The 18,587-nt window shown below is 45.6% G+C and overlaps 1 protein-coding gene across 1 annotated transcript in view; it reads left to right on the plus strand.

Annotated features, from left to right (window-relative positions):
* The window catches only part of LOC115145359 (rho GTPase-activating protein SYDE2-like), a 78,721-nt gene that overhangs the window by 30,998 nt on the left and 29,136 nt on the right, over positions 1 to 18,587 (plus strand). Inside the window, 1 exon segment of the mRNA XM_029686856.2 lies at positions 15,290 to 16,500. Within this exon segment, the coding sequence (XP_029542716.2) occupies positions 15,290 to 16,500 (1,211 nt within the window).

Genomic DNA, 18,587 nt, shown 5'->3' on the forward strand with positions numbered 1-18,587 from the left:
TTTAAAACAGTTACACAGTTTAATGGCTGTGATAGAAGAAACCTGAGGATGGATGAACACTATTGTAGTTGCGCCACAATACTAACCTAAATGACAAAGCGAAAAGAAGGAAGCCTGTACAGAATAAAAACATGCACCCTGTTTGCAACAAGGCACTCAATTTAAACTGCAAAAAACCTGTCAAAGCAATTCACTTTTAGTCCTGAATACAAAGTGTTATGTTTGGGGCAAATCTAATGCAACACATTACTGAGCACCACTCCTCATATTTTCAAGTATAGTGGAGCTGCATCATGTTATTGGTATTCCTGTAATCATGAAGGACTGGGGAGTTTTTCAGGATAAAAAGAAACAGAATGGAGCTAAGAACAGGCAAAATTCATGAGGAAAACCTGGTTGTCTGCTTTCCACCCGACACTGGGAGATTAATTCACCTTTCAGCAGGACAATAACCTGGTTCAGTCTGCTTTCCACCAGACACTGGGAGATGAATTCACCTTTCAGCAGGACAATAACCTGGTTCAGTCTGCTTTCCACCAGACACTGGGAGATTAATTCACCTTTCAGCAGGACAATAACCTGGTTCAGTCTGCTTTCCACCAGTCACTGGGAGATGAATTCACTTTTCAGCAGGACAATAACCTGGTTCAGTCTGCTTTCCACCAGACACTGGGAGATGAATTCACCTTTCAGCAGGACAATAACCTAAAACACAAGGCCAAATCTACACTGGAGTTGCTTACCATGAAGACAGTGAATGTTCCTGAGTGGCCGAGTTACAGTTTTGACTTAAATCTGCTTAAATCTATGACAAGAAGAAGATATTTGTGTTTTATTTTTAATTAGTTGTTTACGAATGTTAAGAGTTTTACACTGACATCAGAGTATTTTGTTGATCGTTGACGAAAATGTACATTATTTTAATCCCACTTTGTAACACAAAAAGTCAAATTTGTAACAAAAACTTTGAATACTTTATGAAGGCACTGTATGAATACATTTTTGAAAAAAAGTTATTCAAGTGTAAATAAACAAAGTTACCATAGATTGCCATATTTCCTGCCAAAATTACTGAAGATTCCAATAACTTGGTAAATTACCGGTAGCTTTGCAACCCTAGCTCTGATTAACGTGGCCAGGTCTCTGTAAAGTGGTAAAAAAAATATTCCCATAATCCTTTGGGATGTATCTGGAGCTGACTGCTCCATCTAAATGTGACACTAACAGAAGGGAGTGGCAGGTTGTGTTTTGGGTTTGCAGGAGGACAATGCATCATACGTGTCCCCGTGTCCCCGATTTAAGCAGGGTGTGCTACTAGCTGGTTGGTGAGGGATGTGGGGAGGTTGAGGACTTAATTTAAAAAGACATGTCTAATGTGCTGTGTTCTTCGCCTCCTATCTGTGATTTACTGACTGGACTATTTGGGCATGTAATGTTACTCCCCGCAGGGAGTAATGGAGACCTGTCACTCAATCTTCCACGGGTCACAGGGTATGTAAACAGAGGAGCAGGGAAAGACGGGGGAGTGGAGTTTTCAGTAATGCCAGATTCGTCCCCATGCAGCCTGTAAAAGAAGGCCTAGATTAGAATAAAAGAGGGATAGAGAGGAACCATGATGACCTCCTCTTCCAGGTTTTTGTGATGCCTACATCCTTTCACACTCCTCTTCCTCCTCTTCTCCTATAAAGTCTCAATATCCCTTCTTCACTTTGTGCCAAACCTATGAAGAGGACAGAAGCTACTTTATTACAACTGGCTAAAAATGAATAACGCTTTGTATTGGCCCGAAATAATGTCTGTTGAATAATGTATTCGTGCACGTTAGATTAGAATGACCCACTCCAACACAAGACCCTTTATCTCTCGGTCTGTCCAGCTGGCTGGTTTGTTTTCCTAACCGGATACACCCTTAGACTCTTTGCTGAATGCTGTGTTTGTATAGAGGATAATGATTGATTGACTATAGAGCACATTTAGAGGCAAAGTGTTCCCTTAGCGCCTGGACGGGAATCTGGTAGTTGGACCGATGGGGTCAAATGTGGTCAGCTCTATTTTTATGGTTGTGTTGATTGCATCAGTCAGCAAAAGTGCAGTACTGTAGTAAATTAATGATAATTTCATGAATTTTGAAAATAGACGAACACACACACACACAAATACACTTGTGCATGCACATGCACGCACACACACACTGTTGCTGGAGATACAGAGGAGGTCTGGGCTGAGATTAAATTCCTGTTGTAGTAGCTTCCTTAGCCTACATAGAGAGCAGGACAAGCTGCGTTGGCAGGTAGCCATGTTGCTGTGCAAATGAGACCAGGAAGAGACTGTCTGTATGCCTAGCTATTGTTGCATCCCAATTGGCACCCTTTGGTCAAAAGTAGTGCCATATATAGGGAATATGGTGCCATTTCAGACGCAGTCTGTTAGCAGGGGTTTGGTCACCATTGTAATGAAACGCCTTCGGGGTCCTGAAAGGAATCCAGCACTGAATGATTTAGAGCACAAGGAGAGCCACCAATAGAGTAGAATCTTTCGCTGCATCCCAAATGGCATCCCATTCCTTATATACAGATGTTGGATCTTAATTTGATCCCTCTTCTGTTGCTGAGAACTTTCATGCACAGCCGGAAATGCAAACTTGTGTGTTCAAGGTTTAAAAAGGCTTCTAAAGTTTGAAATTTCCACTTAAAAATGTCAGAATTGATTTGCCCTAATGGAAAATGTATCAACCCCTACAAAAAATGTCCATTTAACTATAATCCACATAGTAATTCACATTTTGCTGTATGATTATTTTCCTGCTGTGACAAACGATTATTTTTCCTGCAAACTATTATTTTCCTAATTGGAGTTACTCCAATTATTCTCTGCAGATCCTCTCAGGCTCTGTCAGGTTGGATGGGGAGCGTCGCTGCACAGCTATTTTCAGGTCTCTCCAGAGATGTTCGACCGGGTTCAAGTCCGGACTCTGGCTGAACCACTCAAGGACATTCAGAGACTTGTCCCGAAGCCACTCCTGTGTCGTCTTGGCTGTGTGCTTAGGGTTGTTGTCCTATTGAAAGGTGAACCTTCACCCCAGTCTGAGGTCCTGAGTGCTCTGATCTCTCTGCTCCATTCATCTTTGCCTTGATCCTGACTAGTCTCACACTCCCTGCCACTGAAAAAGATCGCCACAGCATGATGCTGCTACCACCATGCTTCACCATAGGGATGGTGCAAGGTTTCCTCCAAACGTGATGCTTGGCATTCATGCCAAAGAGTTTGTGATACAGTGAAATAATCTGTCTGTAAACAATTGTTGGAAAAATTACTTGTCATGCACAAAGTAGATGCCTGGACCGACTTGCCAAAACTATAGTTTGTTAACAAGACATTTGTGGAGTGGTTGAAAAACTAGTTTGAATGACTGAGCAAAAATATGAATGCAACATGTAAAGTGTTCCATGTTTTATGAGCTGAAATAAAACATCTCAGAAATGTTCCAGACCCACAAAAAGCTTATTTCTCTAAAATGTTGTACACACATTTGTTTACATCCCTGTTGGTGTGCATTTCTCCTTCGCCAAGATAATCCATCCACATGACAAGTGTGGCATATCAGGAAGCTGATTTAACAGCATGATCATTACACAGGTGCACCTTGTGCTGGGAACAATAAAAGGCCACTCTAAAATGTGCAGTTTTGTCATACAACACAATGCCACGTCTCAAGGGAGTAGGCAATTTGCATAATGACTGCAGGAATGTCTACCAGAGCTGTTGCCAGAATATTTAATGTTAATTTATCTACCTCTTCCATCGTCATTTTAGGGAATTAGGCAGTATGTCCAACCAGCCTCACAGCCTAGACCACGTGTAATCACGCCAGCCTCCACATCCTGCTTCTTCACCTGCGGGATCGTCTGAGACCAGCCACCCAGACAGCTGATGAAACTGTGGGTTTGCACAACCAAATAATTTCTGCATAAACTGTCAGAAACTGTCTCAGGGAAGCACATCTGCGTGCTCGTCGTCCTTACCAGGGTCTCGCCTTGACTGCAGTTTGGTATCGTAAACCGACTTCAGTGGGCAAATGCTCACCTTTGGCGGCCGCTGGCATGCTGGAGAAGTGTGCTCTTCACGGATGAATCTGTACTGGGCAGATGGCAGACACCGTGTATGGCGTTCTGTGAGTGGTTTGCTGATGTCAACGCTGTGAACAGAGTGCCCCATGGTGGAGGTGGGGTTATGGTATGGGCCAGCAGAAGCTACGGACAATGAACACAATTGCATTTTATTGATGGTAATTTGAATGGACAGAGATGGCGGGACGAGATCCGGAGGCCCATTGTCGTGCCATTCGTCCGCTACCATCACCTCATGTTTCAGCATGATAATGCACGGCCCCATGTCGTAAGGATCTGTAAACAATTCCTGGAAGCTGAAAATGTCCCAGTTCTTCCATGGCCTGCATACTTACCAGACATGTCACCCACTGAGCATGTTTCGGATATTCTTGATTGACGTGTACGACAGCGTGTTCCAGTTCCCGCCAATATCCAGCAACTTCGCACAGCCATAGAAGAGGAGTGGGAAAACATTCCACAGACTACAATCAACAGCCTGATCAATTCTATGCAAAGGAGATGTGTCTCGCTGCATGAGAAAAATTGTGGTCACATCAGATACTGACTGGTTTCTTATCCATGCTCCTACCTTTTTTTCGGGTATCTGTGCTCAACAGATGCATATCTTTATTCCCAATCATGTGAAATCCATAGATTAGAACTTAATGAATTCATTTCAATTGACTGATTTACCTCATTTGAACTGTAACTCAGTAAAATCTTTAAAATTGTTGCGTTTTGTTATTGTTCAGTGTATACAGTGGCTTCAGGGAGTTCATTCAAACCCCTTGACTTATTCCACATGTTGTGTTACACACAATACCCCTTAAATGACAAATGGAAAATATATCTCATTTACATAAGTATTCACAACCCTGTGTCACCGTTGGCAGCGATTTGAGTTGTGAGTCTTTCTGGGTAAGTGTTTAAGAGCTTTGCACACCTGGATTGTACAATATTTGCACATTTTTCTTCAAAAAAAATGTCAAGCTCTGTCAAGGTGGTTGTTGATCATTGCTAGACAGCCATTTTCCATAGATTTTCAAGCCGATTTTAAGTCAAAACTGTAACTAGGCCACTCAGGAACATTCAATGTCGTCTTGATAAGCAACTCCAGTGCAGATTTGGCCTTGTGTTGTAGGTTATTGTCCTGCTGAAAGGTGAATTTGTCTCCCAGTGTCTTTTGGAAAGCAGACTGAACCCTGTTTTCTTCTAGGATTTTTCCTGTGCTTATAGCTGTATTTCAATTATTTTTATCCTAAAAAACTCCCTAGTCCTTGCCGATGACAAGCATACCCATAACATGATGCAGCCACCACCATGCTTGAAAATATGAAGAGTGGTACATACTGATGTGTTTTGCTGGATTTGCCCCAAACATAGTGCTTTGTATTCAGGACATTAAGTTAATTTCTTTGCCATATTTTTGCAGTTCAGGATATAAAGTGAATTTCTTTCAGTTTTACTTTAGTGCCTTATTGCAAACAGGATGCATGTTTTGGAATATTTTTATTCTGTACAGGCTTCCTCCTTTTCACTCTGTCATTTAGGTTAGTAATGTGGAGTAACTATAATGTTGTTGATACATCCTCAGTTTTCTCCTATCACAGCCAATGAACTCTGTAACGGTTTTAAAGTCACCATTGGCCTCGTGGTGGTGGCTGAGCTGTTTCTACTTTGACATTATGAGGTATTGTGCGTAGGCCAGACACAAAATCTCCATTTAATCCATTTGAAATTTAGGCTGTAACACAAGAAAATGTGGAGAAAAGTCTAGGGTTATGAATACATATATTTACAATATATTTTGATGGCAATGCGTAAAATTGCAGGAAATTTGCATTAAACTGTATCATGGTATCTCCACCACATGGCAAAATGTGTAGAAGTGCAGGAAAAACTTTAAAACAGGTTAATATTGTCACTGCGGCCAGGAGGGCCTCTAAAATGTTAGGTTGGCGACTGCACCTTTGGCCACACCCATGGCCACGCCCACCACCTAAGCCCCATTTTTATTCCGGAAAAAAACCTACACACACACACACACACACACAGTCCTTTGAAAATAAACAGACCGTTCCCTCTCTTAGCAGCTGTCTGGCCCCAGAACATTGTTACAGGCAATCAAGCCAAGGGCCATAAATTCCTGCTCTTTGTGAGAGGTGTCAGTGGCAGGCTGCCTGGGGTCGGCGTGGGGGTCACAGAGGGTACGGGGGCGAGGGGTATGGAGGGTGGGGGTGACACTGGTCACTCAGCTCCGGTTCCAGCGGGTGGAATGCAACCCTTCGCCCTTTGACCTTATGAACATGACCCCACGATGTTAAGTATCAAACAGTGCCCCTGAATATCAGGTAGAGGGTGTCTTTCCTTCTGTCTCTGCTGTTGCCAGAGGGTGAATGGCTACAGAAGAGAGCTGTGAGGGAACTATGGAAAACAGCACAGTAGTCATTGGAAATCGGTTTTTAGGTAATATTATTATACTAAATGTTATATCCACCTGATTTGACCTGGTTGGCTGTTGTGGATGAGGGTTCTGTTTATACCATTAGATTTTGGATAATTGCCGAAGACATTTCTTCCACATCATGTACTAATCTGAAAACAAATTTAAAATAAGACAATGATTTTGAACAGACACTTAACACGTTTTTTTTATTATGGGGGAATTATGAAACGGTTCGTTTTGGGTACGCAGTCTGATTGGTCAAACGTGTGAGTCGTGAGTTTGGCCAAACCTAAACCTCAATATCTGGGACATGGCCCAACTTTAGATGTTTGGCACTTCTCCCCCCCCCCCCTTTTCACTGGCCAGAACACCCCTTTTCACTGGCCAGGCCTCTGATTCTCAGGACAAGGGGTGCCTTTGTCCCCCCCCCATACTCCATACCTCCTCCTTTGCACCTCTCCATGCATGCAGCAACCCACCCTGCATTATTCTTTCCCCCATGTTACCCCTTTTCTACAGCCTCTGACACCTCCTCTGCCCCCTCCCTGCCTCCCTCTTACTCCTCCTCTGGCCATTCCCTGCCTCCCTCTTACTCCTCCTCTGCCCATTCCCTGCCTCCCTCTTACTCCTCCTCTGCCCCCTCCCTGCCTCCCTTTTACTCCTCCTCTGGCCCCTCCTTGCCTCCCTCTTACTCCTCCTCTGCCCATTCCCTGCCTCCCTCTTACTCCTCCTCTGGCCATTCCCTGCCTCCCTCTTACTCCTCCTCTGGCCATTCCCTGCCTCCCTCTTACTCCTCCTCTGGCCCCTCCTTGCCTCCCTCTTACTCCTCCTCTGGCCCCTCCTTGCCTCCCTCTTACTCCTCCTCTGCCCATTCCCTGCCTCCCTCTTACTCCTCCTCTGGCCATTCCCTGCCTCCCTCTTACTCCTCCTCTGGCCATTCCCTGCCTCCCTCTTACTCCTCCTCTGCCCCCTCCCTGCCTCCCTTTTACTCCTCCTCTGGCCCCTCCTTGCCTCCCTTTTACTCCTCCTCTGGCCCCTCCTTGCCTCCCTCTTACTCCTCCTCTGCCCCCTCCCTGCCTCCCTCTTACTCCTCCTCTGCCCCCTCCCTGCCTCCCTCTTACTCCTCCTCTGCCCCCTCCCTACCTCCCTCTTACTCCTCCTCTGCCCCCTCCCTGCCTCCCTCTTACTCCTCCTCTGGCCCCTCCCTGCCTCCCTCTTACTCCTCCTCTGGCCCCTCCCTGCCTCCCTCTTACTCCTCCTCTGCCCCCTCCTTGCCTCCCTCTTACTCCTCCTCTGCCCCCTCCTTGCCTCCCTCTTACTCCTCCTCTGCCCCCTCCCTGCCTCCCTCTTACTCCTCCTCTGGCCCCTCCCTGCCTCCCTCTTACTCCTCCTCTGCCCCCTCCCTGCCTCCCTCTTACTCCTCCTCTGCCCCCTCCTTGCCTCCCTCTTACTCCTCCTCTGCCCCCTCCTTGCCTCCCTCTTACTCCTCCTCTGCCCCCTCCTTGCCTCCCTCTTACTCCTCCTCTGCCCCCTCCTTGCCTCCCTCTTACTCCTCCTCTGGCCCCTCCCTGCCTCCCTCTTACTCCTCCTCTGCCCCCTCCCTGCCTCCCTCTTACTCCTCCTCTGGCCCCTCCCTGCCTCCCTCTTACTCCTCCTCTGCCCCCTCCCTGCCTCCCTCTTACTCCTCCTCTGCCCCCTCCTTGCCTCCCTCTTACTCCTCCTCTGCCCCCTCCTTGCCTCCCTCTTACTCCTCCTCTGCCCCCTCCCTGCCTCCTCTTACTCCTCCTCTGGCCCCTCCCTGCCTCCCTCTTACTCCTCCTCTGCCCCCTCCCTGCCTCCCTCTTACTCCTCCTCTGCCCCCTCCTTGCCTCCCTCTTACTCCTCCTCTGCCCCCTCCTTGCCTCCCTCTTACTCCTCCTCTGCCCCTCCTTGCCTCCCTCTTACTCCTCCTCTGCCCCCTCCTTGCCTCCCTCTTACTCCTCCTCTGCCCCCTCCTTGCCTCCCTCTTACTCCTCCTCTGCCCCCTCCTTGCCTCCCTCTTACTCCTCCTCTGCCCCCTCCTTGCCTCCCTCTTACTCCTCCTCTGCCCCCTCCCTGCCTCCCTCTTACTCCTCCTCTGCCCCTCCCTACCTCCCTCTTACTCCTCCCTGCCTCCCTCTTACTCCTCCTCTTACTCCTCCCTGCCTCCCTCTTACTCCTCCTCTGCCCCCTCCTTGCCTCCCTCTTACTCTTCCTCTGCCCCCTCCTTGCCTCCCTCTTACTCCTCCTCTGCCCCCTCCTTGCCTCCCTCTTACTCCTCCCTGCCTCCCTCTTACTCCTCCTCTTACTCCTCCTCTGCCCCCTCCTTGCCTCCCTCTTACTCTTCCTCTGCCCCCTCCTTGCCTCCCTCTTACTCCTCCTCTGCCCCCTCCTTGCCTCCCTCTTACTCCTCCTCTGCCCATTCCCTGCCTCCCTCTTAAGGCGTCTGCCTGATTCCCATCCAAAACAGTTAGAAACATTCCGTGCATATATAATGATGCCATTTTGTGACGGGTTTTCTCATTTTGGTCTTCGGTCGAATTACGGAGCCAAAGTCTACGCCCTTTCGTAGGTCAACAGTAAGGGTTCTTCAATTCAATATTTGTTGTCATTCAACAATAGATGACTCGTTTTCATGCACATTTTTTCACTTGAGAAATACTGCACCAAACATTTTAGTCCGATTGTCAAACACGTCAAAATGAATGACAGATTTCTTGAGTTACAGTATCTCAGATTAATTCGGACTATTTTGAGGAAGAGTATACAGGCCGCGGAGTCTCATGATGGACAAACAGTACTGTTGCTGCTTTGTCTCTTTTTTCCAAGTGAAGGTCTGGAGCACACTCGTTCGGTTCACCTAACCGAGTTCAGCTAGGCGCCAGCCGAACCAGAGCATGCAAAGCTTTTATCCCTCACCAGAATAGCACAGCAGGCCTCTCTGAAAATAGAGCAGGGGGTGTTGTCATCTTCTCTAAAAAATGTTACTCTCATCTCTCTTTTACTCCTATTCCGTCTCTCTATATTGCTCTCGTACTTTATCTTGCCTCTTTTTCTCACCCTCTTTCTGACTCCCTCTCTCTCCCTCTGCTTTGCTCTCTTTCAGTGATTAGCCAATAGAATGACTCCTTTGTCTCAGCACTGTGGAGGAACTTGCAGTTTGAAAACAGAAAAATGGGATGATACACAGAACTGTAAAGAGAGAATAGGCACATTGTAGCCTGTTTTCAAGTGATTTAATGTCTTATTTTCAACTGGAAAAGAATTGTGCCCAGAAAGTAATACAATGTTGAAGAAATTAAATCAAGTTTTTGTTTTACTTGTACTAGTTATTGACTGTCTTCGGAGGCCATGAATGTAGATACTAGTACTGCAGTGCACCAAATCAAACACTGGTGAGTGTTTTAGGTTCTGTACAATATACCGTGCCTTCGGAAAGTATTCAGATACCTGGACTTTTTTCACATTTTGTTGCTTTTCAGCTTTATTCTAATATGTATTAAATAGTGTTTTTCCCTCATCAATCTATACACAATACCCTATAATGACAAAGCAAGAACAGGTTTAATATGTATTAAATAGTTTTTTTCCCTCATCAATCTATACACAATACCCTATAATGACAAAGCAAGAACAGGTTTAATATGTATTAAATAGTTTTTTTCCCTCATCAATCTATACACAATACCCTATAATGACAAAGCAAGAACAGGTTTAATATGTATTAAATAGTTTTTTTTCCCTCATCAATCTATACACAATACCCTATAATGACAAAGCAAGAACAGGTTTAATATGTATTAAATAGTTTTTTTCCCTCATCAATCTATACACAATACCCTATAATGACAAAGCAAGAACAGGTTTAATATGTATTAAATAGTTTTTTTCCCTCATCAATCTATACACAATACCCTATAATGACAAAGCAAGAACAGGTTTAATATGTATTAAATAGTGTTTTCCCCTCATCAATCTATACACAATACCCTATAATGACAAAGCAAGAACAGGTTTAATATGTATTAAATAGTTTTTTTTCCCTCATCAATCTATACACAATACCCTATAATGACAAAGCAAGAACAGGTTTTAGACATGTTGCTAATTTATAAAAACTGAAATATCTCATTTACATAAGTATTCAGACCCTTTACTCAGTACTTTGTTGAGGCACATTTGGCAGCAATTACAGCGTCTTACAGCAGAGTCTTCTTGGATATGACGCTACAATCTTGGCATGTACTTCCAGCGCTGACAGAGATAGCCGCCTCGCTTAGAATTCCTAGGAAACTATGCAGTATTTTTTTTATGTGTTATTTCTTACATTTCTTTGTTATTTCGTACATTGGTACCCCAGGTAATCTTAGGTTTTATTACATACAGTCTGGAGGAACTATTGGATATCAGAGCAACGTCAACTCACCAACATTACGACCAGGAATATGACTTTCCTGAAGCGGATCCTCGGTTTGGCCTACTACCACCCAGGACAATGGATCGGATCCCAGCCGGCGACCCAAAACAACGGCGCCGTAGAAGGGGCACATCGCGCACCGCTCCCGAGCATACTACTCGCCAATGTCCAGTCTCTTGACAACAAGGTCGACGAAATCCGAGCAAGGGTTGCCTTCCAGAGAGACATCAGAGATTGTAACGTTCTTTGTATCACTGAAACATGGCTCACTCGAGACACGCTATCTATAGTGAGCAAAAATCCCAGAACCACACGGGGGGACCTAGTGAATGACCTGCAGAGAGCTGGGACAAAAGTAACAAAGCCTACCATCAGTAAGACACTACGCCGCCAGGGACTCAAATCCTGCAGTGCCAGACGTGTCCCCCTGCTTAAGCCAGTACATGTCCAGGCCCGTCTGAAGTTTGCTAGAGAGCATGTGAATGATCCAGAAGAAGATTGGGAGAATGTAATATGGTCAGATGAAACCAAAATATAACTTTTTGGTAAAAACTTTTTAAAAAACTCAAAATCGTGTTTGGAGGACAAAGAATGCTGAGTTGCATCCAAAGAACACCATACCTACTGTGAAGCATGGGGGTGGAAACATCATGCTTTGGGGCTGTTTTTCTGCAAAGGGACCAGGATGACTGATCCGTGTAAAGGAAAGAATGAATGGGGCCATGTATCGTGAGATTTTGAGTGAAAACCTCCTTCCATTAGCAAGGGCATTGAAGATGAAACGTGGCTGGGTCTTTCAGCATGACAATGATCCCAAACACACCGCCCGGGCAACGAAGGAGTGGCTTCGTAAGAAGCATTTCAAGGTCCTGGAGTGGCCTAGCCAGTCTCCAGATCTCAACCCCATAGAAAATCTTTGGAGGGAGTTGAAAGTCCGTTTTGCCCAGCAACAGCCCCAAAACATCACTGCTCTAGAGGAGATCTGCATGGAGGAATGGGTCAAAATACCAGCAACGGTGTGTGAAAACCTTGTGAAGACTTACAGAAAACATTTGACCTCTGTCATGGCCAACAAAGGGTATATAACAAAGTATTGAGAAACTTTTGTTATTGACCAAATACTTATTTTCCATCATAATTTTCCACCATCATGTTACATGTTTTGGACATCATCTCCCTTGAAGCTGAAGGTATTTTCCCTGTAGTGTGTGAAAAGGGAAGAGGGTAACGAAGAAGGGAGTAAATCCTATTTAGAAAGCGAATGGAAAAGCACTATTTTACATTTGAAAGGGCTCAAGCATCCGGTCCAGGAATGGGCAACTGCCGGCATGCAACCCGCGACCCCACTTTTGAAGGACCTCCGATCAATCCCCCATAAAATGTTTGAACTCAGGGTCTGAACTTGTTGCGAGTTATAATAGTAGTTTGATTGCTGCCAGACAAAAGATACCATGTGTGTTAAAAAGGTGGATTTGCGTTGCGTTCATTGCCACAGTTAGAAACTGTACAGCACAAGTCTCAAAAAAGTGGAAGAAACTAGACATTATTGTGGCTGCAGCAGAAAAGTGTTTGAGACTCAAGGAAAGACTTGCAAGGGGTACTGGCGCCAGAAGACCCGCCCTCGCAGGTTCCCCTTGAGCTTGTGTAGGGATCAGATCTGTTGTTTTATTTATTTATTTTATTGTACGGTTTTTTATATTTCCGTTTTTTGGGGAATCCTGATTCCATCTCGTATAGTCGGTGGCAGGATGCACATTCAATTGTGTGATCGCCAATATACCATAGAAGAATAGTAGAATACACAAGGTACCATTTTGAAATGTGGTTGTGCATCAGCAGTTTTTCTCTTGTTATGTCAGTCAAAAATTTTTGATTGCTAAATTAGATTAGCAGCCAGCTATCTGAACTTGTTATCATGGTCAAATTACCGGCCGGGCGGCTCCCATTGATTTTGTAAGTTCGTCTCACTCAGATATAATAATTAAACTGCAAACATTTCTCTCCGCCCCATGGCAAAATGTGTAGAATTGCAGCAAACTTGCCCATCCCTGATCTAAGCTGTAGCTAGTCTGGCCTGAGGCTAGCCTGGCCTGAGCCGCCACCACGGATAGATGCCCACCCGGACCCTCCCCTATAGGTTCAGGTTTTGCGGGGGTACTGTCACGCCCTTACCTTATAGAACCTTTTTATGTCTCTATTTGGTTTGGTCAGGGTGTGATTTGGGTGGGCATTCTATGATCTGTTTTCTATGTTTTTGTATTTCTATGTTTTGGCCGGGTATGGTTCTCAATCAGGGACAGCTGTCTATCGTTGTCTCTGATTGGGAATCATACTTAGGCAGCCTTTTCCCCTTTTGTCATTGTGGGAATTTGTCTTTGTTAGGGGTACAATAGCCCTTGTAAGCTTCACGGTCGTGTTTTGTTATTTCTTGTTTGTGGCGACATTTTAACAAGTCAAAGAATGTACGCTCACCACGCTGCGCTTTGGTCTTCCTTGAACGACGGCCGTGACAGCTTCTGTCTTGTCTCTGACTAACATTCCTGAATGTAAGTTCATATCCCTGTTAGGCAAGTTATAGATGCATACCAGACATACAGTATCTACACCTAGAGTAACAGACTGCCTTCAGTAATGTTAGCCTTGCGCCGTGAAGCATTCCTCTCTGTGAAGCAGTTTGTTTCAGCCGTGGCTGTGAAGCATTCCTCTTTGTGAAGCAGTTTGTTTCAGCCGTGGCCGTGAAGCATTCCTCTTTGTGAAGCAGTTTGTTTCAGCCGTGGCTGTGAAGCATTCCTCTTTGTGAAGCAGTTTGTTTCAGCCGTGGCCGTGAAGCATTCCTCTTTGTGAAGCAGTTTGTTTCAGCCGTGGCCGTGAAGCATTCCTTTTTGTGAAGCAGTTTGTTTCAGCCGTGGCTGTGAAGCATTCCTTTTTGTGAAGCAATTTGTTTCAGCCGTGGCTGTGAAGCATTCCTCTTTGTGAAGCAGTTTGTTTCAGCCGTGGCTGTGAAGCATTCCTCTTTGTGAAGCAGTTTCTTTCAGCCGTGGCTTGCGCGCACCTTTGCTAATAAGATCTGGCGTAATCTAATTTGAATTTCCCCAGCATTTAATTCAATTAAACACATCACTAGAATGAATTATTAGCTAAGGGCTGACCTATTTTTTTTTCAATGGTGAAGTTTGTCATGGTCTGACCTGGTATGCAAGTGGTTGCCAACAGTGTAATGCGATTGAATTTAGTTCCATATTAGTCTAATTTAAACCCCTGTCTAAATGTCAGATGTCGAATCTTTGCTCACAAAGTGAAAAGCTAAACACTGACTTACAGTTGAAGTCGGAAGTTTACATACACCTGAGCCAAATTCATTTTAACTCCTGACATTTAATCCTAGTAAATATTGCCTGTTTTAGGTCAGTTAGGATCACCACTTTATTTTAAGAATTTGAAATGTCAGCATAATATTAGTGATTTATTTCATAGGACTTGTTTTACTGTGGATATAGATACTTCTGTACCTGTTTCCTCCAGCATCTTCACAAGGTCCTTTGTTGTTCTGGGATTGATTTGCACTTTTCGTACCAAAGTACTTTCATCTTTAGGAGACAGAATGCGTCTCCTTCCTGTGCGGTATGACGGCTGTGTGGTCCCATGGTGTTTATACTTGCGTACTATTGTTTGTACAGATGAACGTGGTACCTTCAGACATTTGAAAACTATTTTTTTCTGAGGTCTTGGCTGATTTCTTTTGATTTTCCCATGATGTCAAGCAAAGAGGCACTGAGTTGGAAGGTCGGCCTTAAATTACATCCCCAGGTACACCTCCAATTGACTCAAATGATGTCAATTAGCCTATCAAAAGCTTCTAAAACATGACATCATTTTCTGGAATTTTCCAAGCTGTTTAAAGGCACAGTCAACTTAGTGTATGTAAACTTCTGACCCACTGGAATTGTGATACAGTGCATTATAAGTGAAATAATCTGTCTGTAAACAATTGTTGGAAAATTACTTGTGTCATTCACAAAGTAGATGTCCTAACCGACTTGCCAAAACTATAGTTTGTTAACAAGATATTTGTGGAGGTGTTGAAAAATGAGTTTTATTGACTCCAACCTAAGTGTGTGTAAACTTCTGACCTCAACTGTATACAGTAAGTACATGGCAAAAAATGAATTTAAGAAATCTTTCCAGTGCCCTTCTTTAGTGCCACGAGGTTGAGCGTTATCTTGGTGTATTATCTTGGTAATCTATTATCTTGGTGTATTTTCATAGTTTAAAATGATGTCTACCGCTCTCTCTGTCCAGGTTGTTTCCCTGCAGCAGAAGCCCCTGACCTGGCCATCCCTGACTTCCCGCCACCCTCAGGCCTCAACCCTGCCAAAAAGGGAAGCTCCCTCAACTGGTCATTCCCGGACAGGATCAAGTCTCCACGCACTGTCAGGAAACTCTCCATGAAGATGAAGAAGCTTCCAGAACTCAGCCGCAAGCTCAGCGTAAAAGGGACCCCTAGCAACAACAACAACAGCAGCTGCAACGGAGCCAGCGAGAGCAGCATCTTAAAGACAAGGACCCAGTGTCCCCAAAACAATTACGGGTCAGAACCAGGCCCAGCTCCTCCCAGGTTGTCCCCAAGGGGTGGGCAGGGGGCGGTGGCTAGCCATAATGTGATCTCGAGGTATCACCTGGACAGCAGTGTGTCGACGCAACAAAGCTACAGCAAGAAGAAGAAGAGCAGCGGGACCTCCAAGTCGGCTAGCAAGGGGGGCTACCTCAGTGACGGGGACTCCCCAGAACTGGTGACCAAGTCTGGGAAGCACGGGTCCTCAGAGGCCAAGGGAGGCAATGGGAAGGAGAAAGACCCAGCCACTGGAGGAGGAGAGAGAACAGGAGCAGGAGGAGTAACAGGAGGAGGTGGCAACCCCAGGCTGCACGGCACAGAACTAGACATTGACGCGTTCCGCCACTACGCCTTCACAGAACAGCCCAAGTGCACCCAATACATCTCGGGCCTGATGAGCCTGCACTTCTACGGCGCCGAGGACCTCAAGCCACCACGCTTCGACTCCCGAGACGTCTACTGTGCCATCCAGGTGGACTCGGTCAACAAGGCGCGCACTGCCCTGCTCACCTGTCGGACCACCTTCCTAGACATGGACCACACCTTCAACATTGAACTGGAGAACGCCCAGCACCTGAAACTAGTGGTGTTCAGCTGGGACCCCACACCCAAGAAGAACCGGGTGTGCTGTTACGGCACAGTGGTGTTACCGGCACTCTTCAGGGTGACCGGAAGTCATCAGCTGGCGGTGAAGCTGGAGCCTCGAGGCCTGATCTACGTGAAGCTGAACCTGATGGAGCACTGGCAGAACTCCCTGGATGGAGGCTACAATGGGGACCGGGAGCCACAGATGTTTGGGGTGGAGGCCTGGAGGGTGGTTGTGAGGGAAAACACAGGACTCATGCTGCCCCTGCTCATCGAGAAGTGCATCACGGAGATCGAGACGAGAGGCTGCCAGGTGAGTTCAGTTCATGGTGTTAATTTTTAATGTTTTTACAGCCTTTTATGTCCAACAATGAAAATTTGACCCACAGGTCTTGGACTGTCAGAGAACCCTTATTTAGACCTTGGACTTTTCGATTTTGGCAAGGAATATCCAGTACAGTGCTTTCATATTGTGACAGCCTGAGTGAGTGGCCTGGTTACTCAGCATTCGGTGAGAGAGGAACATGTCCAGAGGTGAGTTCTGGATGATTCTGGTTGAGTGGCAGACATTAGACCATGCATCACATAACAGGCCTTCTTGTTTTCATGTTGCAAGTGGCCTTTTATGTGATACAGAGAGAGAGAGATGGAACAGAGCGAGACAGGTATTGGGAGGCTGGCTACACATGTACCATATGAGAACTGCTCTATACCTCTTCTTCTTTGATGCCGAGTGCCAAAGGAGAGAGACTCTCTAATTAGTCTCTCTCTCCTTTGGCACTGGTTTCTTCTAATTAGCTGAGATGCCACCCAGCAGTAAAAGTGTCTGGCTGCTGCCGTAGAAATTCCATCCACCTTAGGGAGGATGCTACGGGCCGCAGGTGCCCTGAGTGGCTGGTCCTTGGTGGGGCAACCTCCATCGGGCCTTTCTCCAGGGGCTTTCTCCGGGCCTCTCCTACACTACATAACACAGCTCATCTATCAGTCCTCTGGCTGACTGCTCTACATGGGCTCGCCCTCAGTAGGGGAAGGGGACTATATGGCTACCAGCAGGCTCATAGGTAGACCTTCCTTCAGGTTCTTATAGAGGACATTAATCCGTGTTACTCTAAAGGGGCTGTCTGGCCTAGACACTGAGCATGCCATGGGACTGTCCCTAACTGGGGTGGCTATGCATTTGGGCCAATCAGTGTCGTGCTAATGGTTTTAGCCACTGGCCAAGTTAATGTATTACCTGTGTTTTCTTTGTACTAGTCCATTTATTTCTCTCTCCCCTTCTCACTCTCTCCATGCTCTCTCCATTTCTCTCTCTTGTTCTCTCCATTTCTCTCTCTTGTTCTCTCCATTTCTCTCTCTTGTTCTCTCCATTTCTCTCTCTTGTTCTCTCCATTTCTCTCTCTTGTTCTCTCCATTTCTCTCTCTTGTTCTCTCCATTTCTTTCTCTTGTTCTCTCCATTTCTCTCTCCTGTTCTCTCCATTTCTCTCTCTTGTTCTCTCCATTTCTCTCTTGTTCTCTCCATTTCTCTCTCTTGTTCTCTCCATTTCTCTCTCCTGTTCTCTCCATGCTCTCTCTCTTGTTCTCTCCATTTCTCTCTCTTGTTCTCTCCATGCTCTCTCTCTTTGTTCTCTCCATTTCTCTCTCTTGTTCTCTTTCTCTGTTGTTTTAAAGAGACACATGTCAAAGACATAGAGCTTATGTAAGGGGATATGAGTATGTATCACTAGATGCAGTTTGGAGCCATCTTTACCCCGTGGTCCCCCAGGGGCCCATGCTGAGAGAGGTTAGGAGGGGATCTACACCAGATTACACAGGAATTCATAGGACTTGTCACTGAGGCAGGCAGAGAGAGCCAGACAAACAGCATAGCATGTCTTTAGAAATAATTATGTGTATCCCTAGATGGAGACTACTCTCGTTTCAGTGTCTCCACAAATGCATGGCCCGAGGGGCTCTGAAGCTTTTAAGGCACTTGGGGATGATTGTGGCTGTTCTGAAAAGACTGCAGATTGGTGTCACAGAAGCGAGTAATGTGTGTGGATGCTGTAATGCATGTTTTTTGTGTTTAGTAGAGTCAGATGCCTTTAAGAAAGTACAGTATCTCTACCAGACATATTGACAAAAATAGCCAGCTGATATCAGAAGCTACGAGGGGTCAGAAGTCTGTAAATGGTGCAGGTGCAACCATCTTTTTTCAACCTGTGAAGTTCCACTCCCTACTGATTGGCTTAGTTAGGGGTCCAACCAGTGTCTCTGTGTGTGTGTATGCTCGCTCATTCAGGGTTCATTCAGAAAGTCCCTAACTCACCAGAGTAAACCATTCTGTTGTTTTTAATTAAGATGAGGACCGACCGTTATTTCCTGTGCGTGCGTGTGTACATGTGTATGTATGTTGCTCAGCA

This window comes from Oncorhynchus nerka, linkage group LG17 (assembly GCF_034236695.1).
Source record: "Oncorhynchus nerka isolate Pitt River linkage group LG17, Oner_Uvic_2.0, whole genome shotgun sequence".
In the NCBI taxonomy this organism is placed as follows: Eukaryota; Metazoa; Chordata; class Actinopteri; order Salmoniformes; family Salmonidae; genus Oncorhynchus; species Oncorhynchus nerka.